General features: G+C 42.6%; 2 protein-coding genes across 3 annotated transcripts in view; one reads left to right on the forward strand and one right to left on the reverse strand.

The window, feature by feature from the left end:
• LOC142208383 (SH2 domain-containing protein 3A-like) overlaps positions 1-15,050 on the forward strand; it is a 30,540-nt gene extending 15,490 nt beyond the window's left edge. For both annotated transcript variants that reach the window (XM_075276852.1, XM_075276853.1), the window contains 8 exons: positions 1,125-1,501; positions 1,751-1,845; positions 2,360-3,150; positions 3,708-3,823; positions 5,269-5,440; positions 5,751-5,856; positions 6,183-6,377; positions 14,196-15,050. In XM_075276852.1, coding sequence (XP_075132953.1) covers positions 1,125-1,501; positions 1,751-1,845; positions 2,360-3,150; positions 3,708-3,823; positions 5,269-5,440; positions 5,751-5,856; positions 6,183-6,377; positions 14,196-14,398 — 2,055 coding nt within the window. In that variant the 3' untranslated portion in view covers positions 14,399-15,050. The remainder of the gene's footprint in view (positions 1-1,124; positions 1,502-1,750; positions 1,846-2,359; positions 3,151-3,707; positions 3,824-5,268; positions 5,441-5,750; positions 5,857-6,182; positions 6,378-14,195) is intronic.
• The window catches only part of TM9SF4 (transmembrane 9 superfamily member 4), a 318,186-nt gene that overhangs the window by 7,311 nt on the left and 287,700 nt on the right, over positions 1-23,175 (reverse strand). The window lies entirely within an intron of this gene.

A 23,175-nucleotide genomic window follows, 5' to 3' on the forward strand; every position in this document is an offset into this window, starting at 1 on the left:
TATTCCCTCTTATGGCTTTGTGAACAGGAAAACAAAGTTATGGGGTTTGGAAGGCAGGGAGTCAAAAATGAAAATCAAAAAATGCCTCCGGTAGGAAGGGGTTAACTTATCTGAGGAAGATAATTTTCTCTCTAAATTCCTGCCATGTCCACTAGGATATGAACTCAGGCAATTGGGACAAAAATGTAGTGGCAGGGATCCAGCTGCCATCAATTTCACTAGGCAGTTCTTCAGGATTAGTCCTAGCACACCTATGGGCAGACTTGTCTACAGAAGATTCACTCGAAGAAGAGGACAGCAGAAAGTGAACCTCCACTCTGCTGTCAGTTACCATCTGATCATAAAATGGCAAATGCCTCTTCTGTGGTATAACCTTGGCATGACATTTTATAGATTTACAGTAATACTATAAGTAATAGTAATAGTAATACTATAAGCTATCTTTTTATTTTTGTTCTCCCCCAAACAAGTCCCAGTAAATTGCATGACTATCACGTAGTAGTAATGTGTGTAGTGAAACTGACAGGTGCCTTTGGCTTTGTATCCCATGACATACATCATTTTGTATATCATTTTGTACATTTTGTACATCATTTTTTGGTTAATTTACCATTTCCATATCCAAGCCTCCAGCTTCCCCAAATCCTCCTCTCTTCTTCTGCATTGACTAATTTACAGATCTTAGTATCATCTGCAAATGTTAAAATTCTAATAATAATAATAATAATAAGAAGAAGAAGAAGAAGAAGAAGAAGAAGAAGAAGAAATAATTCTAGTAATAAGGAGCACACTGTGGCACCTCACTGGTCTCTGTGACCCAATCTAAGTATGTACCATTGATAGCCACCCTCTGTTTACTATCAATGATTCATTTATTAACACATTTACACATATTTTCCACTAATCCCTGTGATCCTTTAATGTGCCAACTGTATATCAATGCGGCTCTGCCTTCACGTAAACAATATAGCAGGGAAATTGTGAATTCCGCTCAGAATTTGTCTGCAGGTTACTTAATATTAGATATAAATTTAACGTATGAAAATTGTTTAATGGTGGAGAAAATGTCCAAGTTCTCTTATCTTCCTGATGGTTCCAAGTTGACACTGTTCCTGTTCCCATAGGAGGCAGAAAGTCTTCTGCAGACAGATGGAGACTTCCTAATTCGTGACTCTCTCTCCTCTCCGGGGAACTACGTACTGAGTTGTGTCAGCACCAAGCAGGTCCTCCACTTTAAGATCATTGCTGTTACCCTGCGTCCACGAGGTGGCTACTCTCGGGTTCTATACCAACTGGAACAAGACCAATTTCCCAACATCCCAGCTCTTGTTCGCTCCTATGTTTGTGATAAGAAGCCTGTGTCCGAGTCTTCGAGGGCAGTTATTGTGAATCCCGTCAACAGGACTGTGCCACTCAGCTTGGTGAGGGGTAGGCAAGAATCCCAGAGGGCAAATAAAGAAAACAGAAGGAGTCTTCACTTGGTTGACAGCAGCTTGCTAAGGTACAAATGTATTATATATTACCATCAACTACAACTCATACTTAAAGTGTGCATAATTTGATAACATATGTCAATACATAGAATGTCACTTTCTAACTGATGAATGGGCCTAATCGCAGGTTGTGGACTGTAAGGGTGAATCAACTGCAGAATCAGCCATGTGTGAACATAACCTAAGGAGAGAAAGAATATGTATTGTTAATACAGTCTCACATCTTATAACATGTTCCATACACTTCTATTCCCCAGGAATAAAGACAAATTTGGAAGCCACCCTGGGAACCTTGATGTCCTCAAGGAAATACCCTTACAAAGTGCCCAGTCTGACAGCAACCTGCTCTCAGGTATAGCTGGGTGATGGGGACAGCATAAAAGAATGTATCTTTGTTGGTAAGGGAAGTCTAGCACAGCTCCATGCATGGTTCAAGACTTAGTTTACAGGTTTGGGGTAGAGGTATGCTTTAAGATGTCCTAATAAAGATATTATGACTCTTAAAGGGGTTGTCCAGGATCAGGAAAACAAAACTGATGTCTTCCAAAAACAGTACCACACGTGTCCACAGGTTGCTTGTGGTATTACAGTTCATCAGTCATTTCAGTGGAGTGGAGTTGTGATACCAGAACAACCTATGAGCAGGTGTGGCATTGAAACTAAGCAGCCATGTTTATCTAAACACAACAACAACTTTGGAAAGAGAACGATGGAAGAGGAAAGGTCAGTTACATTTGATGTAATTTATGCATCTAGTCAGTTTTGCAAATTTCTTCTCGTGTTAGACTTACCTGAGGCAAGAAGAACTTTGGAATGTTGTCTCTCCTTTGTACCATTCTGATGTCTCCAAAATGCTTTTTTTACAGCAGTTTCTGCAGATTCTTCAGGGCTCCCTGAAGAACCAGTACCAGTTCCCCTTTCCCCAATGTTCCGCACAGGCAGTGATCCAATCCTAAGAGCCAAAACCCAACCAGTAGTTCCACTGGACTGTGATGGAAACAATGCCTTGAGAGGATCAGACAGTCAGCTACATTCCAAGGCTCCTCCAAAACCTATAAGAGCTCCTTCTTTGCTTCTTCCCGATTCCAATGAAGAATCAGACACATATTGTGAACTGGTCCCTCGTGTTCCTATGACCTCCAGGAGACATGTGGACTCTTTGAAAGCAGAGGAAAAATGGAGGAACCGTGCCCGCGCCACTGAAACCACATTTGGTTTTCTGGACTCTGAAAAATCACCAGATGTGGTTACACCTGAGGTAGCCAATCTCCAAGACTTTACTCCTTCAGGAATAGACAATTCAATATTAGTCTACTCTAAGTTGGACAAATCCAAAGCAGTCCAAGCACTCCATTTGGAATCAGAGGATCATTCTAAAGTACCACGTTCTGGCACAGAAAATCTAAAAATCTACAATTTTAGAATGTCTAGTTCCAAGGTGAATCAACCTATAGCAGAGAGTCCAGAAGAAGAGGACAACTACGTTCGACCACAGATACAAACTATAACCTCTTTCCAACCAAGAACCTTCCAGTCTATTTTACTTTCTCCGGAGAATAAACCTTTGGAACCTAATGCCTTGCGCAAGCTTAAAGAGATTGTCAGCCAAAGTGACTGCAAACAAAGTGCTCTTCATATTCTGCGAGAGGACTGCCTGGTATGTAGCATTCACTCTTCATGGACAATAAGGATGTGAGTCTGATTACCAAAATAAAGAGGTTGCAATATCTGATAAAGCATCTTAACCTTAATCATACCAAGGATGGATTAAAACAACATTTTGGGGGGTAGAATGGAATACTTACTTCTTGAGATTGCTCAGTATAACACCATGGTTGTCAATATGCTTCCAAATTGGTGCCATTTCAATGTGCAGAAACCTGTGACTAGTAGCATAGATGAAAAGGAACAGAGCTCAGTGGCCCTCTTCATACTGTTAACCAGTGGAGGTCCCAAGTCATTGAACCCCCTACTATTTTTTGCCATTGTTTAACCAACCACAGAGAAGACAAAATAATTCTTCTTTAGGCCACATTCAGATTATCAGTATTTTGCATCTGTAAACCAAAACCTGGAGTGGAACACAAACAGAAAAAAAAATAGAATTGGAATGAACTGCATCTCTTTTGTGTTAATATTCCCCTACTGATTTTGGCTTGCAAATACTGCTTGTCTGAATGAGGCTTTAAAACAATTTTACTTTCATCCTCACAGGAGATTCATATGTGGAGAGTTACCAAAGAGCAACAGAAGACTATGGGTGTTCGATCAGGGCTGGAGTTAATTTTAATGCCTTATGGACAACAACTTAGACGGGATCTCTTAGAGAGGTCAGTATCTTATGTAGCCTAAAAAAAGACCAAAACCTTCCCAACATCCACTGTAACAGAACAGCAGACACTGGATCTTTAAAGGGGCTCTATCATTGGGAAAAGTCATTTTAACTAAGCACATACTTGCATAGCCTTCCTGTAGAAAGGCTATTCCACACCTACCTTTTGTATGCTAATCGTCTCAGTGGTTTCTGAATGAGCCCGTTTCTATTCATGTTAATTAGCCTCTTGCGTGCACCCCAGAAGTCTCATCGTGCACCCTCTGCTATTCTCTCCTATGTATGTGTACAGCACAGGCTGATGATGATGACTCATCTCGCTGCTGGCACACACACATAGGAGAGAATAGCAGAGGGTGTTGTGACTTCCGGTGCTGGCTGGAAGCTAATTAGCATATGAATACAAACTGGCACCTACTCAGGAACTGAGCGGATGCTCCATCACACAGAGCCCATAGTGCTGGTACTGCAGCAGACTCTGCTTTACTGAATACCTGGCCATTTAGGCACACTCTGCCGAATTCAGGTCCCTCTGTACCTCCAGGCCATCCCCTGTGGTCGGACTGTCTTCTGTCCAAATGACAGCTGTGTTCCAAGACTAGGGCCCATTTAGAATCCCACAAACCTGCCCTTCCTGGATTCCTGAATATAAGGGACCATTGCTGTTGAGTAGCATCTTGAAGGGGTGCTCCTCGCTACAAGCATACAGTTATCCAAAATGTCTTGGTATTTGGAAGCATTAGTATTTTACTTTCCTGGAACTTAGGGGAGCTTGTAAAGATAGTGTGTGCGCCAGTAAAGGGGTCAACAGTTTGCTATGAGGACCAGTTTTGCTAGTTATGCCCCGGTTATTAGATCTGTTTTTGAGACTGAGGTTTTTTGCTGTTGTTGCAGATTTCACTGCGTTGTTTTTTTTTTAGCCCACTCCAAGAATAGCTACAAAAGGTGTGAGAAATATATAGGAAGCATCTGAATCTTATACTTTTACTTTCTGCTGAATCCACTCTTGGCTTTGGCTCAAAAAAAACTGCAGCAAATAAGGCTGTGTTTCTGCAACGTGGGAGCCCCAGGAAAACGCAGCAGACTTTCTGTGAAAAATGCAGCAGAAATATCCTTGATGAGTTTCTGACGCGGTCTTTTCCGCTGCATTTTTTATTTTTGCTGTGGCTTGCTACGTGGGGCCTTCGCTTAAAAGAAATTAGTTGCCCATAGAAAAAAATTACCATCCCACTTTATTTTTTAGGAGAACACAAAATGAAAGCTGTACAGACTGCACTGTGCGTGGTTGCTATGGGCAACAAAGACAGTTTTAATAAATCAGCCCCCATGTGTACATAGAGATGCAGCATCTTTCAATGACTTTTTAGTTGTCTTCTGTGACACAAGATAATGCTGCAGCAGTTTAACTCATTGCGTATGTATAAATGTTATTCTCTCATCCAGACATCACCTACTGTCCCTGGGTGTAGCTGTGGACATATTGGGCTGCACTGGGACTGTCGCAGAACGAGCGCATACGTTACATCGGATTATCAGCTTGGCATCTGAGCTGAAAGATTTTGCAGGCGATCTCTTTGCATTTTCTGCTGTCATGAAGGCTTTAATGCTGCCACAGGTAGGAGCACTTGGGGTAGCCTAAGAAGTCTTAAAATTCACACATAATATAAGTGAGTAACATGCCTAACACTCTTGTGTATCATGCTTTGTGTGAGATTTGAGAAATTTAGTTCAAATAGCTCTATTTGTGCCAGTTCTAAGATTTAAAATATATATATATTAAGGGGTAATGCTACAAGCCTCAGTGATTATGCCGCTTGGGATTTACGCCATTTTACCCATAAGCTTATATTGTGTCATACGTATCACGCATTACAAAATCCTTCTTCTGTTCAGGGCACCTGTTAAAACAAAATTGATCTTTGCAGATTGCTCGCTTGGAGCAAACATGGCAGATGTTACGTCAAACCCACACTGACAGTGCCATCACCTTCCAGAAGCAACTGAAGCCAGCCCTAAGAGACATGGATGAATGTAAGCTAAAATAAAAACACGTTATTGTCAAGTTACAAGTAAAATGATTGGTATAATCAAACCTTCTATGTACACAAGATATATAGCTGCTAAAATACTGCCTACCTACAAGTAAAAATTATCTACAGTAATATTACCCTTGTGTATATGAATAAAAATAAAATGGCCCTCCACATATAAAAAATAAATACTATAGGACAGTAAATATATTTCTAATGTTTTCATATGGATTGCTGATATATACTGGTCTACAGTATAACCAGTTGTGCGACTTTCTCATTGCTCTTATTGACCATTGGGCTCCCTATGTTCTTCTGCCTGCCCAGGCCTCACAGTTCCTTTACCCAGCCAAGTTGTGGTCCCACACATTCTGCCAGTACTCAAGGCGTTGGAAGGAGAAGATGACTGGGGAGGGCCAGTGGAGGAAAGTTGTGGCCGTCTGCTCCGCGTGCTGCAAGCTGCCCGATCATATGCTGCCAGTGCTGAGGTTTTCCAGGACAATGCAGAGTCCAAGCTCCACGGTAAGAGAAAGTGATGGAAGTCAGGAGCATTACCCCTCGTTCACATCTGCGTTGGTATTTTGTCTGGGGGAGTCCGCATGGGGACCCCCTGAACGGAATACCAAACGCAATTGCAAGTGCTGTGCAGTAAAAGCACACGGACCCCACAGACTATAATGGGATCTGTGTGCTTGGCACTGGATCATGTGGACAGGAAAGTAGATTGTGAACTACTTTCCTATCCGCATGTTCTGTGCGGAGATCTGGTGGGAAGCACACAAACCCCATTATAGTCTATGGGGATCTGTGTGCTTTTTACTGCACAGCGCTTGCAATTGCATTTGTATTCCGTTCAGGAGGTCCCCATGCAGATGTGAACAAGGCCTTAGGGTAAATTCACACAGAGGAATTTGCTGTAGATTTGTGGGCGGATTCCACCCAGAGTCTGCCTGCCATTGGTTTTCAATGCAAAAATAAGTGTCCTGCTCGATCTTGCCATGCTTGATTCAGCCATGAGGGAATGCCTGAGAATTAGGCCCAGTCATCTGGGCCTAATCAGCAGCAGAAAGCCCCGCCTCAATGCCGATGCCCTCCATCGCATCCCGTCGCGGATAGCCCACAGCCGGAAAACGGTGGCAAAAAACAAATATACAAACAAACGTACTGAAATATATAATCCACTAGAGGGAGGACCCGGCTTCGCACGGGTATATTACATTTTATGTTTGTGTAGTGGCCCCATAAGAATTGTCCAGTTTTGCACTGATGTATTTTGTATGTGGTTTGTGTGTATGTCCATAAGCATCATGTGATTATGTGTATCTCATTTTGGAAATCAGTGAAAAACCTGTGATCAGTTGTTATGGATACCTGGAGTAAAGCTGTATCTAATCCTTCACCGTGCAGTACTGTGTTTAGACGCAAGTATCTAATCCTTGTTGGTGTGGTACTGTGTGCAGATGTGTGTATCTAATCCTCCCCCATGTGGCATTGTGTGAAGAGGCACGTATCTAATCCTCCGGTAAATGAAACTGTGTGCAGACGTGCATATCTAATCTTACGGCATGTGGTACTATGTGCAGACAGGTGTATCTAATCCCTGGCGTGAGGTACTGTGTGCAGATGCGCGTATCTAATCCTCCCCCGTGTGATACTGTGTGCTGAGACGCGCATCTAATTATCTGGCATGTGGTACTGTGTGCAGATGCATGTATCTAATCCTCCAAAGTGTGGTACTGTGTTCAGACGCATGTATCTAATCCTCCCCTGTGTGGTATTGTGTGAAGAGGCACGTATCTAATCCTAAGGCGTGTGGAACTGTGTGTAGACGCGCGTATCTAATCCTACAGCATGTGGTACTGTGTGCAGACGCGTGTATCTAATCCTATGGCGTGTACAACTGTGTTCAGATGCGCGTATCTAATCCTCTGGAGTGTGGAACTGTATGTAGACGCATGTATCTAATCCTACGGCATGTGGTACTCTGTGCAGATGTGTGTATCTAATCCTATGGCGTGTACAAATGTGTGCAGATGCGCGTATCTAATGCTCTGGAGTGTGGAACTGTGTGTAGATGCGCGTATCTAATCCTACGGCATGTGGTACTATGTGCAGACGCGTGTATCTAATCCTATGGCGTGTACAACTGTGTGAAGACATGTGTATCTAATCCTCCCCTGTGTGGTATTGTGTGAAGAGGCACGTATCTAATCCTATGGCGTGTGGAACTGTGTGTAGACGTGCGTATCCAATCCCCCGGCATGTGGTACTGTGTGCAGACATGCGTATCTAATCCTATGGCATGTGGTACTGTGTGTAGATGCGCGTATCTAATCCTCCCCAGTGTGGTACTGTGTGCAGACGCGCGTATCTAATCCTCCCCCATGTGATACTGTGTGCGGAGACGCGTATCTAATTCTCTGGCTTGTGGTACTGTGTGCAGAGACATGTATCTAATCCTCCAAAGTTTGGTACTGTGTGAACACACACATATCAAATCCTCCCTTCTGTGGTACTGTGTGAAGAGGCGCGTATCTAATCCTTCGGCTTGTGGAACTATGTGTAGACGCGTGTATCTAATCCTACAGCATGTGGTACTGTGTGCAGATGCGTGTATCTAATCCTCCCCTGTGTGGTATTGTGTGAAGAGGCGCGTATCTAATCCTAAGGCATGTGGAACTGTGTGTAGACGCGCGTATCTAATCCTACAACATGTGATACTGTGTGCAGACGCGTGTATCTAATCCTATGGCGTGTACAACTGTGTGCAGATGCGCGTATCTAATCCTCTGGAGTGTGGAACTGTATGTAGACGCGTGTATCTAATCCTACGGCATGTGGTACTCTGTGCAGACGTGTGTATCTAATCCTATGGCGTGTACAAATGTGTGCAGATGCGCGTATCTAATCCTCTGGAGTGTGGAACTGTGTGTAGACGCGCGTATCTAATCCTACAACATGTGATACTGTGTGCAGACGCGTGTATCTAATCCTATGGCGTGTACAACTGTGTGCAGATGCGCGTATCTAATCCTCTGGAGTGTGGAACTGTATGTAGACGCGTGTATCTAATCCTACGGCATGTGGTACTCTGTGCAGACGTGTGTATCTAATCCTATGGCGTGTACAAATGTGTGCAGATGCGCGTATCTAATCCTCTGGAGTGTGGTACTGTGTGCAGACACGTGTATCTAATCCTATGGCGTGTACAACTGTGTGAAGACACGTGTATCTAATCCTCCCCTGTGTGGTATTGTGTGAAGAGGCACGTATCTAATCCTATGGCGTGTGGAACTGTGTGTAGACGCGCATATCCAATCCCCCGGCATGTGGTACTGTGTGCAGACACGCGTATCTAATCCTATGGCATGTGGTACTGTGTGTAGATGCGTGTATCTAATCCTCCCCCGTGTGGTACTGTGTGCAGACGCGCGTATCTAATCCTCCCCCATGTGATACTGTGTGCGGAGATGCGTATCTAATTCTCTGGCTTGTGGTACTGTGTGCAGAGGCATGTATCTAATCCTCCAAAGTGTGGTACTGTGTGCACACACACATATCTAATTCTCCCTTGTTTGGTATTGTGTGAAGAGGCGCGTATCTAATCCTTCGGCTTGTTGAACCATGTGTAGACGCGCGTATCTAATCCTACAGCATGTGGTACTGTGTGCAGACGCGTGTATCTAATCCTCCCCTGTGTGGTATTGTGTGAAGAGGTGCGTATCTAATCCTAAGGCGTCTGGAACTGTGTGTAGACGCGCATATCTAATCCCACAGCATGTGGTACTGTGTGCAGACGTGTGTATCTAATCCCATGGCGTGTACAACTGTGTGCAGACACGCGTATCTAATCCTCTGGAGTGTGGAACTGTATGTAGACGCGTGTATCTAATCCTACGGCATGTGGTACTCTGTGCAGATGTGTGTATCTAATCCTATGGCGTGTACAACTGTGTGAAGACACGTGTATCTAATCCTCCCCTGTGTGGTATTGTGTGAAGAGGCACATATCTAATCCTACGGCGTGTGGAACTGTGTGTAGACGCGCATATCCAATCCCCCGGCATGTGGTACTGTGTGCAGACGCGCATATCTAATCCTATGGTATGTGGTACTGTGTGTAGACGCGCGTATCTAATCCTCCCCCGTGTGATACTGTGTGCTGAGATGCGTATCTAATTCTCTGACTTGTGGTACTGTGTGCAGAGGCATGCATCTAATCCTCCAAAGTGTGGTACTGTGTGCACACACACGTATCTAATCCTCCCCTGTGTGGTATTGTGTGAAGAGGCACGTATCTAATCCTTCGGCGTGTGGAACTATGTGTAGACGCGCGTATCTAATCCTACTGCATGTGGTACTGTGTGCAGACACGTGTATCTAATCCTATGGCGTGTACAACTGTGTGCAGACGCGCGTATCTAATCCTCTGGAGTGTGGAACTGTATGTAGACGCGTGTATCTAATCCTACGGAATGTGGTACTCTGTGCAGACGTGTGTATCTAATCCTATGGCGTGTACAAATGTGTGCAGATGCGCATATCTAATCCTCTGGAGTGTGGAACTGTGTGTAGATACACGTATCTAATCCTACGGCAAGTGGTACTGTGTGCAGACACGCGTATCTAATCCTATGGCATGTGGTACTGTGTGTAGACGCGCGTATCCAATCCTACGGCATGTGGTACTGTGTGCAGACACGTGTATCTAATCCTATGGCATGTACAACTGTGTGAAGACACATGTATCTAATCCTCCCCTGTGTGGTATTGTGTGAAGAGGCGCGTATCTAATCCTATGGCGTGTGGAACTGTGTGTAGACGCACGTATCCAAACCCCCGGCATGTGGCACTGTGTGCAGATGTGCGTATCTAATCCTCTGGAGTGTGGAACTATGTGTAGACGTGTGTATCTAATCCTACGGAATGTGGTACTCTGTGCAGACGCGTGTATCTAATCCTATGGTGTGTACAAATGTGTGCAGACGCGCGTATCTAATCCTCTGGAGTGTGGAACTGTGTGTAGACGCCTGTATCTAATCCTTCGGCATGTGGAACCGTGTGCAGATGCATGTATCAAATCCTTCAGTGTGTGGAACTGTGTGCAGAAGTGCGTATTTAATCCTCTGGTTTGTGGGACTGTGTGCAGACGTGTGTATCTAATCCTCTGGCGTGTGATACTGTGTGCTGATCTGTGTATCTAATCCTCTGATGCATGTATCTCAGTTTGGATATCAGTGTTGTATTGTGCATGTGGAGTGACCGTGTGTATTGGACTTGGAATATGAGTGAAAGTCTTGCAGGTTTGTATTGGCTAAGGGGGGGGGGCACTGTGTTTGGAATGCTGTATCTCAGCAACGGTACGTCCAAGCGAGTTGGAGTCTCGTCTTAAACCTTCCCAGATATCTGAAGTATTTCTGTACCAAATTTGGTGAAGATCGGTCCAGTCGTTTGGTTCGCATTAGAGAACAGACAGACAGACAGACAGACAGACAGACAAGAATTCATTTTTATAAGATAGAGAGAAGAGATATAGGACACATGATGCATACTCACCACTGTTACATTAGATGCATGATGTTTACACAACATGTGCGCATATTACATATCGCACATACAGTCCTCACACATCTGACACAATGCACAAACAATCTTTGGCGCACATGACCTAATTTGCAACAAAGATACATCACTTTCTGCTGTTTCTGCCCCACTCACCATTTTTTAAGGGCAGAGATTATGCCAGTCAGGACAAGGATGCCTCAGGCCATCAGATCTCCTATTACTGAAGCCTGAAAACTGTAGTGGAAATCAATGCCAGTCCCTGGCAGAATTATTAAAAGGACACACTCTCTTAACCTTTTAGTGACCAGCCTGTTCCAGACCTTGAGGACCAAACCATTTTTTTCCATTGTCACATACAAAGCCCTCTACCTTTAATGTATGGCACTATTTTTTATTAACTCTTTCTGGGAAGGAATAGAAAAAAAACTGCTATTTTGACATTGCCTTTTTATGCATAATCAAGTTATATTAAGTATTTTCCCATGAGGGGAGTTAGAAACAAGGCAAAGAAACAAGAAGACACAAAGACAGAGGATACAACAGAGGGAGGGAACTAAGGAGGGAGGGGGAGACATTGCCTTTTTAGGTTAGAAATGTTGCTTTGTTCACCATGCTGCATAAATAACCTGATAAATTTATTCAATCACCACTTTCCAAGAACTATAACCTAATTATTTTTTTGTTAACAGAAATGTGCAAGGGTTTATTTCTTTGCAAGAAAACCTGGTATTTTTATCGATGCCAATTGGGGAACTCAACACTTTTTGATTACTATTTAATACATTTTTAGTTTTTTGATTGACCACTGCGATCATGTTTGCAGGAGTTCCAATGGCTGCAGCCTGGAGTCTTCTCCCTCCAAAACCCATAGATGCCACAGTTGCTATTTGCTGCATCATCTTAGGGTATGCTTTTCCGCTGTTTGAACTCTCTGCGTGGCCATCCGCACCGGTATGCCGATGCGGTGCATCATTATTCCGTCATGGCATCCCACTTCTGATTAGGCCCAAATGAATAGGCCTAATTGGGAGTGAGTCTTGAGCCGCGGACGCTGTGGCTGACTCAGCCACGGAATCCGCGGCAAGATAGGACATGTCACTTCTTTTTTTCCGCTAGCTAGCTAGTGGGTAAAAAAAGTGACAGCTCCCATTGAAGTGAATGGGAGCCTTTCAGTGTGAACTAGCACTAAGAGGTTAAGCGTTCAAGATCATTGGTCTGCCGTTCTCGGGTGTTAGGAGCAGGTGAATGATGTATAAAGTCTGTACACCGGTCACATCTTGTGTAAGCAGCGGAATGTATAGAGTAACTATATAAAGATCAGTGCATTACACACCTGCCTCAAGGCATTAACACAACTTACATCATTTATATATAACATGCATACAGAACACGTCATTCACATCAGATGCAGATAAACACACGGTTCTCGAGCCTCCTTCAGGTCCCATACATGGTATGTGACCCTGTTTACTCCCCCTTTATCCTCCTTGTCAACCCACTCCCACCCCCTTTTTTCCTCTTCTCTCTCTGCTCCTCCTCCCTCCCCTCTTCACTTTTTCTTTATCTTTCTCTTGTCAATGCTTATATTGCCTTGCTGACTGTGGACATCTTGGGGTCCTCTTTGGTGGCTCCAGTCCACATTGTTTGTCTTCGTGGTCTGTTTCAGTTTATGTTGTTTGTGAAAATTCAATAAAACATTTGAATAAAAAAATAAAAAAAACATGGTTCTAATATATCATTTTACCTGCATATCGTAAAGAGCAGTCACATATTACAGCATACATTACCTATATTAAATGCACACAACACAAAGTTCTCATATATAACATGCTTAGATCACACACATCAAAGTGTATATTGTAGTCACTCATACACTATATACACATCACCTAAACACTTTACATATATCCCTTGTTCGCACTGTAAGGTGCTCACCTGCTCTCCATATTGGCAGAAAGGGTCACCAAACTACTTTAAAATGGGACCCTACCCTTTGCTGGTTAAACACTGCCACTTGTGTTGTGCGCGGCAAATAGATTCAGTTAAAGAGGTTGTCTAGGATAAAGGGTTTATTTATTTATTTATTTTAATACTAGGCCAGGCAAGGTGATTTCTTGTGGTGGAAGTCCCACTGTCCAGTGTCCCTTTCCTTAGGCTCATCAGGTAGTGATGTCCCATGTCCTATCCTGAGGCTGCTGATTGGCCCAGTGATGACGTGCAGTGGAGACTTTCACACCGGAGCACTGGGGACAGTATATTGGGGTTTTTTTGTTTGTTTTATTCACCTTCTTTGGCCTAATTAAAAAAAAAAAAAAAAATTATACCGCCGCAGCTTTTGCACTTTGCTTTTTTGGCTACGGCTTGATATGTGGGGCCATTGTCTTAAGAATGCAGTCAAAAGGTTTTGATGACTTTTTTCTTAAATATGTCAAAGAAAGACCTAAATGGATGGGAGACTGGGAAATGGTTGTAGAAGGATTACATAAAATATTTTAAGGGGTTTTCCAGGGACTTAAACTTACGTTGCTATATCCAGTAGATTCTTCATCATGGATCCCCAGGTCAAATGATCAGAACCTCCATAACCCTGGGTGGCTCTGCCTCCTCTCCTGATCTCACTGGGCAGGCGAGTGGGCAACCTGGGGGTCAAGGAGGTTTCGATTACCTAATGCAGGGGTCAGAACTCCCAAGTTCATGATGAAGAATCCACCAGATACAGCAAGGTCATCTTAAGTCACCAGACAACCCCTTTAAGGTGCCCTTGTCTGTTTACAGGATTCATTCCACAACCGGAACTGAGAGAAGCTTTCAAGACTGAGTTTTCCTTAAGGATGTTTTGGGGAAGTAAAGGAGCTACAGCTGAGCAAGCCGAAAGATATAAGAAGTTTGACCAAATCCTGAATGTTCTATCCCAAAAACTGGAACCAGAGACTCAAAGAACTAGGTTGGTTAGCTCTGTCTATGGATCACTCTACTAGATGTATGTAATGTACTACCAATGGAAGCCTTCTCTAAGCTGGTGCAGAACTACAGCTTTTGGAAATATTGTTCTAAGGAAGTGAAAATTGTGCACATCCACCAGAGAAATTCTGTTGAGTTGGCAGAATTTATATATTTTGGGTGCAAGAATTTACACCCTATTGGGTCAGTTGAGCTTATAAAAACATTTACCCCGTTTCTCTGCTGCGGTAGTAATGAATAGCCAACATAGACTCTCAGAGTTATGAAGCCATGATGGTGGCAGATTGAGCCCATATTTACTACTGCCATATTTGAAGATTCTCTTAGGCTCATTAATTGTGACCGCAGTAAGACCCCGATGTCTACAAATTAAGGTGAATTCCTTTAATCCAGAATCTGACACTCCACAATATAATGCAGAATTTTACAAGACATGAAGATGAAAGAGATTCCTCTACAGATTGTGCCTTGGCCTCCAGGTCTTCTGTAACTGTTCAGTAATCCAGAATAAGTGATAATCCAACCTATCATATTGACTGTTCTAGTGATCATAAAATCAGCACTTTACACAGCGCACTCTCAATGGCTTTGTCTACTGAAGTTTTATTGTCTATTTTACTATTTTTGTTTTTGCTAATTGTATTAAAGGTTATTTTTCCATAATTCTGACTAGTTGTCAATTTTACAATGTAATTTTGGAGCAGAGCTAGAAGAAAAAAATCTTGGCTGTAAAGATTATATGTGCGAGTTTTGCTCTTATTCACTGAAAGCAAACAGAGATCTTGGAAATGGAAAGGTATTAAAACGCAAAGTCTATTAGAAAACTGTAGAACTTTTTATAGCAGAAATACCTTAGAACTGCCAAAAGTTCCAAGAAACAAGAACGGGAATTGCGCTCCTCACAGACACACTGGGTACACCATTAGTAGGAGTAGGAGACACAGTGTGTCTGTGAGGAGCGCAATTCCCGGCCTTGTTTCTTGGAACTTTTGGCAGTTCCAAGGTATTTCTGCTGTATTCCTTGACCAGTCAGGCACTGGTTGAACGCGACCCTCTATCTGGGAATCGTGCAGTCATCCCCAACACTACTGACATATTGTTCGACGTATATTTCTCAAACATTGAGGGCGTTAGAGATTATTGTGGTCATTCCAAGTGAAAGTATTCATTCCAGGAGCGTGGTCCTTCTGTATATTTTACTCTTGGAACTTTAAAGGGGCTCTATCAGCAAAATTATACCATATGAACCCCACATATGTGTGAATAGCCTTTAAAAAAGCTATTCAGGCACCGCTAATCTTATTTTAAAAGCTCTCCCCGTTTTTAAATAATACCCTAAAAACGATTATTAAAGTCATACTTACCCGTGCATGGTGGGCGGTTCGTGCACTGGTGGACGTCATCTTGCTGGCACGCCTTCCTCTTCTTTCTTCTTCCAGCGACGTCCTCCTGTCCTTGCTCTTCCACGCCTTGATCTTCTTTTCTTTCAGAATGAAGAAGTTCGCTCACGTACTGCGCATGCGCAGCATGCTCGCGAAGTTCTAAGGGGAACTTAGAAATACGACAAAAATGGCGCCAAAGAGTGTGCAGTAGTGCTCGGGAGGGAGCGCTACTGCACATACATGGGATTTCAACACAACCGCTGGAAGAAAATAAGATTAAGATGTGGAAGAGCGAGGACAGGAGGACTTCGCTGGAAGAAGAAAGAAGAGGAAGGCGTGCCAGCAAGATAACATCCACAAGTGCACAAACCGCCCACCTAATCATTTTTAGGGTATAATTTAAAAACGGGGGGCGCTTTTAAAATAAGATTAGCGGTGCCTGAATAGCCTTTTTAAAGGCTATTCAGGCATATGTGGGGCTCATACAGCATAATTTTGCTGATAGAGCCCCTTTAACATAGAACCTTTTATGATACACATCCAATGGTTCATTCACATTAGAATGCACTGGTCCTATGGAAAGGGGTTTGTCACAGACTGGTCACTATAGATGACATCAAAGATTACATGAAGATTGAGTATACTGGTATGTCTACTATAGAGCCAACAATCTTCTAAATCTTACACTATACCATAGATTACAAGTCAGTGGTGAGAACAATGAGACAACATGGACACCCCCCCCCCCCAAAAAAAAAAAAAAAAAAAAAAAGTGTCGGGAGATTTCACTGCAATTCTCCATTGAAAGGGGTAAAATCTGCAGAGATAATTGACTTACTGTTGGAAATCTTTTTTACATGTAGATGAGATTTCATCCAACTTGTCATTGCTGTAAACTGTTGCAGATTTTTTATGTGCAAATCCACTGTGCTATATTTCCAGTAAATGTACGCAGAGCAGCTAGTATACAGTAGCGTAACTACTGCCGTAGCAGCAGAGGCAGCTGTCACAGGGCCCGGGACATTAGGGGCCCGGTGACAGATGCTACCGCTGTTATCATTATACTCGGGGGTCTTTTTGGACCCCCGAGTATAATGATCGGCGGCCCGGGAGAGGTAAAAAAACATGAAAAACACTGTTACTTACCTCTCCACGGTCCGGGCAGGATTCAGCCTAGTCGTCTGACGTCTCATGACCCCGGCCTGTGTCCCGGGTCATGTGACGTCTGATGTCATTGAAGATGGACTACTTCGGAGGCCGACAGCGTAGGAGACAGGAGATAGGTGAGTAACAGAGTTTTTTTTTTTATGTTTTTCTCCCCCTGGATCTCCACAGTGGGACATAATAGGGGATAATACTGTGTGGAGGGGCCACTGAGGGACATAATAGTGTGTGCAGGAGCCACTATGGGGCATAATAGAGCGTGCAGGAATGCGTAGGAGAGGGTCGGTCGAGGTCTTCGGCGTCGGTCGGGGGGGAGGCCATGTCAAAAGTTCGCCACGGGGCCCCGCCATTCCTAGTTACGCCACTGCTAGTATATACAGATTGGTCCCATGCTATGGCTGCAGACAGTGATCGAACAGGATACCAACGGAATTTGCAAAGCAGTTCTGGTTGTGACTAGAATACAAAACATGTTACAACACACACCCACAAATACAGCAAAGTTTCTCGCCATAATAGGTAGATTTAACCCACAAGATTATGTAAGGAAGTGAAGCTGTGTCTCAACTGAGTAAAGTACTTCTTGTCATTTTCTAGACAAGGTTCCTTTGTGCGTACAGCTTGTGCTCTGTGCCAGTGTACACATCTGCTGTCACAAGCAGGGAGAGGGCTGTAAAACAATATTGGGGCCAGCTGACAGCTGCAGATGACTGAACACCACACTGGATCAAGAATATAGAAGGAGCCTTTATCCTCAAACTACAGGCAGAAACCCTATAATGCAGGATCCGTATGTCACAATCAGACTGTAACATCTTCCTTCCAGCAACTTTTACTGTGTAACAAGAACTGGAAAATATGTGTGCAAATATAACTGGCATAAGCGAGCTAATAACCAATCATTGATGAATATTTGCAATAAAAGGCATACAAAACCAGGGTAAATATTTCCTACATCCAGACTGTTGGAGCAGACTATGTAAACATTTCCATTGTTACTACATATAGTTGCCTCTTATGCCACCTTGTAGCTTTCAACCTAATTTTGGTGTATTTTGGTGTATTTTGCTGTAGGGCATTTCTGTATTATAATCCTGATCCATTTTGTGAAAGTAGCCTAAGGCGGATTTTGGCCTGGAATTTGGTGATGATTCCACGTAAAATTCGAGATTAAGATACAGCCTCCCACTGAATTCAAGGGGAGCCGGGCATTTAGTTTTTTTGCAAGTGGATTTTTCAGCCTGTGCAAAAAAGAAGCAACATGCCCTATCTTCCACGGCGATATCAGCCATGGGAGACCGCGGAGCGTCACTCCCTCCGGACTAGGCCCATTCACTTGGGCCTAATCCGGAGAGGAATTCCAGTTGCGGATAGTGGTTTTTTGGTCTGGAATCTGAGGCGGCATCCCGCCTCAAATTCCAGACCAAAATCTGTCTTGTGAACTTAGCCTAACAATGGAAATTAACCTCTTAAGGACACAGCCCAAAAGTGTGTTAAGGACTAGGCCTGATTTTTCAAAAGTGACGAGTCATTTTATATGGCTTTAATTTAAACAAATGATTTTGAGATTGTTTTTCATGACACATTGTTCTTCATGTTAGTGGTAAATAGAGATGAGAGAGTAGTATTCGATTGATACCTCCCTGCCATAGGTATACGTGAAAACGGCCGAACACCAAGGGGTTAAACGCATCGAATATTCTATGCGCTTAACCCCTCGGTGTTCGGCTGCTTACACGAATACCTATAGCAGGGAGGTAATCGATCGAATACTGCTCGCTCATCTCTAGTGGTAAACACTAATCAATATTTTCAGACAGTCATATTACCCAAATATATTCATAAATATTAATCATACCTCTATATTAACTCTATTATATCTCTGCTATATATTGACATCATCTTTTAATTGTCCCATAATGTATTACGGACATTATAGAGCTTACAAGTATAACAGTGAACAAGAACATTTCCCAAACTTTTTAGAGACCACTTCAGTTCTGAAGGGGCTTTTAAAAGCCTATATATTAGAAAAACTTATAAAGCACCCCATTTTCAAAACAGAACCCCTAAAATAATTAAAAACAGTATTTGGGAAGTTTGTTAACCCTTTAAGCATGTCAAAGGAATTAAGGTAGGGTTCACACTACCGCTGGTATCCGTTCAGAAGGTGTACGTTTAAAAAACAAAACAAAAAACTGATGGCTATCAGTTACTGTCCGTTATATGTCCGTTGCCCATAGACCTCAATGTTAAAAAAATAATGGACACTTGCTGTCCAATTTTTCAAACGTAGAATTTTTTTTGTCCACTTGAAAAAACGGACATGGTTGTTGTAAATGGACACTACGGACATAAACGGGCACTAAGGGTAAGATCACACAGAGAATTTTGGTCAGGATTTTGACGTGGAATACACATCAAAATCCACCTCCAAAAACCGCCTCACAATAGAGCCCTATGTAATCCGCTACTGTTTTTCTTTTTTTTTCCATTAGCGTTTTTTTCTTTTCAGCTAGCAGAAAAATGAAGCAACATGACCTTTCTTCAGATGGATTCCGCCTAAAAAAACAACAGGAGTCAATGGGAGGTGGAAAAAACGCTAGCGGTGTTTGACGCGGTTTTTGGAAAAAAAACAACAAAAACTGCTAGCGGTTTTTTTCAAGGTCCATACACTGTGCTGGAGTGAAAAAAAACAAACTAAAAAGGCATTTAAAAAAATGCATCATGTACACAACCACTTCAAAAAAACATTTCCTAATTCCTGAAGCGGATTTTTTCCTCTCCAAAATCCTCGCCGAAAAACTCTGTGTGAACCCATCCTAAGGGCTAGTTCACACGTAAAAACCTCCTGGCTTATTTTGGTCCTGAAAAAAAAACGCTTCCTAATTAGGAAGCTTTTTTTTTACCTTGCCAAGCTTTTTTTGGAGCTTTTTTTTGTAAAAACCGCTTCCAAAAAAAGCCAGGCTGTTTTTCCCTCCCATAAAAGTGAATGGGCTGAAAAAACCCGCGCGGTTTTTGCCTCCCATTCACTTCTATTGCTTTCTTCAGGCGGAAAACGCCTGAAGAAAGGTCATGTCGCTTCTTTTTTCTGCTAGCTTAAAAAAAGCTAGCGGAAAAAAAAAGCTAGCGGAAAAAAGAAGCTAGCTGTTCACATAGGGCTCCATTGTAAAGGGGCTGATTTTTAAGCGAAATTCGCTGTCAAAAAACTCCCCTTTGCCCACGTGTGAACTAGCCCTTAAGGACACAAGTTAAAATCCAATTGAAATTAATGGAAATTTCAAAAGCACCAGCTAGTGCCCGTTGCTAAATTCTTGTATGGACAATAACCATGGACATTGCTGAGCGGAAACCAACATTTATTTAGCCCTAAAATTAGCACATTCTGAGAGGGTTATAGGAGAAAATGAATCTCATAGTTTGTTGTGCAATTTCACCAAAGCACAGAAATACCCCACATGTGGGTGTAAACTGATGTTTGGTTACACAGCAGCACGTGAAAGGGAAGGAGCGACACTGGACGTTTAAAAAAAAAGATTTTGCTGGAATAATTTTCAGGTGTCATGTCTCATTTGCAGAGTCCCTAGACTAACAATATAATGGAAATCCCCCAAAGGTGACCCCATTTTGGAAACTATACCCTCAGAGAATTCATCAAACTATAGTGAGCATTTTGACCCTATAGCTGTTTCACAGATTTTACTAACATTTGGGTGTGCAAGTAAAAAATTACTCAAACATCATTTTATCCTCAAAGGTTTTGTTTTTTTTTAAACTGTAATTTTTATTAGGAATTATATACATGTCCCAGGAGGACCACACAGCCTGGAAAGCGTCCAATGTATGGCTAACGGAAGCGGTCAAGTATTCCATATTGCGCACATCTTTATCCTCAAAGTTTTTATTTTCACAAGGGGTTAAAGGAGAAAAGGCACTCCACAATTTGTTACACAATTACTACTAAACACGGGAATACCCCCCAAGTGGTTGCACACAGCTGTATGGGAACATGGTGGGACTCAGAATGGAAAGAGCGCTATTTGGCTTTTAGAGGGCAGATTTTGCTGGAATAGTTTCCAGGTGCCATGACGCATTTGCAGAGCCCCTAGAGCACCAATATTGGAATGGAAACAATGGAAACCCCCAAAAAGTGACCCCATTTTGGAAACTACACCCCTTGAGGAATTTCTCAAGGGGGTATTGTGAGTGTTTTGACCCTACAGCTGTTTCACAGATTCTATTAGCTTTGGGACGTAAACATGAAAAATTACTTTTTTTTCCCAATAAACCGTCAATCTAGTGCCATACTTTTCATTTTTACAAGGGGTTGAAGAAGTTAAAACATTCCAAAATTTGTTATGCAGTTTCTCCTGAACACACAGAAATGCCCCATATGTGGTTGTAAATTGCTGCATGGATACATAGGAGGCTCAGAATGACTTTTGGCGCGCAGATTTTGTTGGAATAGTTTTCAGGAGCCATGTTGCATTTGCAGAGCCCCTTTAGTACCAGTACAAAGAAACCCCTCAAAAGTGTCCCGAATTCATACACTACACCCTTCAAGGAATTTCTTAAAGGGTATTATCATTTTCATCCTAAGAGTGATTCCCAAAAATTAATATACAAAGTGATCAGGATTTTTTTTCTCACAACTAACACTCAAGTAGGGGATCCCAGAAGGAGACTTATTTGTTTCCTCAGAGAACGCCAAAGTAAGGCATCTCTTTTCCAACAACAAAAAAAAAGAGGGACGAAAAGCAGCAAATCGATGCACTGTCACAGGATTGGGACATTGAGCTGGTGTATGCCTTCCCTCCGTTTCCACTAATTCCCTTGGTTCTGAAGAAATTATTAAAGGGAAAAGACTAGATTGATTCTAGTGGTCCCGTCTCGGCCCAAGTGAAGTTAGTTTCCCATCCTAAAACAAGACCCAGTTCCTCTTCCCTTGAAACCGGGCCTATTATCTCAGGGGCCACTGCTACATCCAGATCTGGAGACTCTTAAACTTACAGCCTGGATCCTGAAAGGGCCATCCTAAGGAGGAGAGGTTTATCAGACAATGTTATTTCCACCCTTAAAGTCATAAAGCTGTAACTTCTGCCATCTATTCAAAGATCTGGAAGAAGTTCTCCTCCTGGTAGCTTCCGAATATCCCAGATCCATTCAATCCAAACATTGCAATTATCCTGGATTTCTTGCAGGCAGGATTTCATAAGGGCCTATCTCCCAGGACCCTAAAAGTACAAATCTCTGCACTAAATCACTTCTATGATTCCAGTCCTGCTGAACATAGATGGGTCAAAAGATTCTTTCAGGCGATTTCTAGATTAAGGCCTTCTATTAGGAGATCTACTGTATAGCACTGTGGGGCCTGAACTTAGTCCTTAAAGGTGTTGACCACTTTCAGGCCAATATTGACAAACAAATGTACAATAAAAAAATATACAATTTTCCAATATATTTTCTGTATCAATTCCTCTCGGTTTTCTAGATCTCGGCTTGCTGTCATTCATTCTGTTACTTCTAGAGGATAAAACTCTGACCATGGTCATGTGATTTACGGTCCATGGTCATGTAATGAGCACACAGGTGCAAAGCTCGTTACCAGGCAGCTGTCTGATTATTGTGCTGTGAATGTAACAAGTGGCACCTGTGTGCTCATCACATGACCATGGACCGTAAATCACATGACCATGGTCAGAGTTTTATCCTCTAGAAGTAACAGAATGAATGACAGCAAGCCGAAATCTAGAAAACCGCAAGGAAATGATACAGAAAATATATTGGAAATTGTATATCTTTTTATTGTACATTTGTTTGTCAATATCGGTCTGAAAGTGGCCAACCCCTTTAATGCTTTAGTTTTTCCCCCCCTTTGAACCCATAGATTGTTTACACCTTAAAACTCTAACTTTAAATTAGCTTTTTTAGTAGCAATTCCTTCTGCTAGGAGAGTTGGAGAAATTCACTCCTTGTCTATACGACAGCCATATTTAAGAATTCTGGAGAACAGGGTTATGTTTCAGCTAGATCCATTCTTTATCCCGAAAGTAGCATCTTCATTTCACAGAAATCAGGAGATTTTGCTTCCCTCTTTCTGCCCAGCTACCAAAAATCCACAGGAGGAAGCGTTCCATTGCCTAGATGTAAGGAGAACGGTCCTCCATTCCTTGGAAAAAACGTCTCCCTTCCGAAAAGATCACAGCTTATTTGTCCTCTTCTCAGGGAAAAACAGGGGCAAAGAAAGC

This window comes from Leptodactylus fuscus, chromosome 6, assembly GCF_031893055.1.
Source record: "Leptodactylus fuscus isolate aLepFus1 chromosome 6, aLepFus1.hap2, whole genome shotgun sequence".
Lineage (NCBI taxonomy): Eukaryota > Metazoa > Chordata > Amphibia > Anura > Leptodactylidae > Leptodactylus > Leptodactylus fuscus.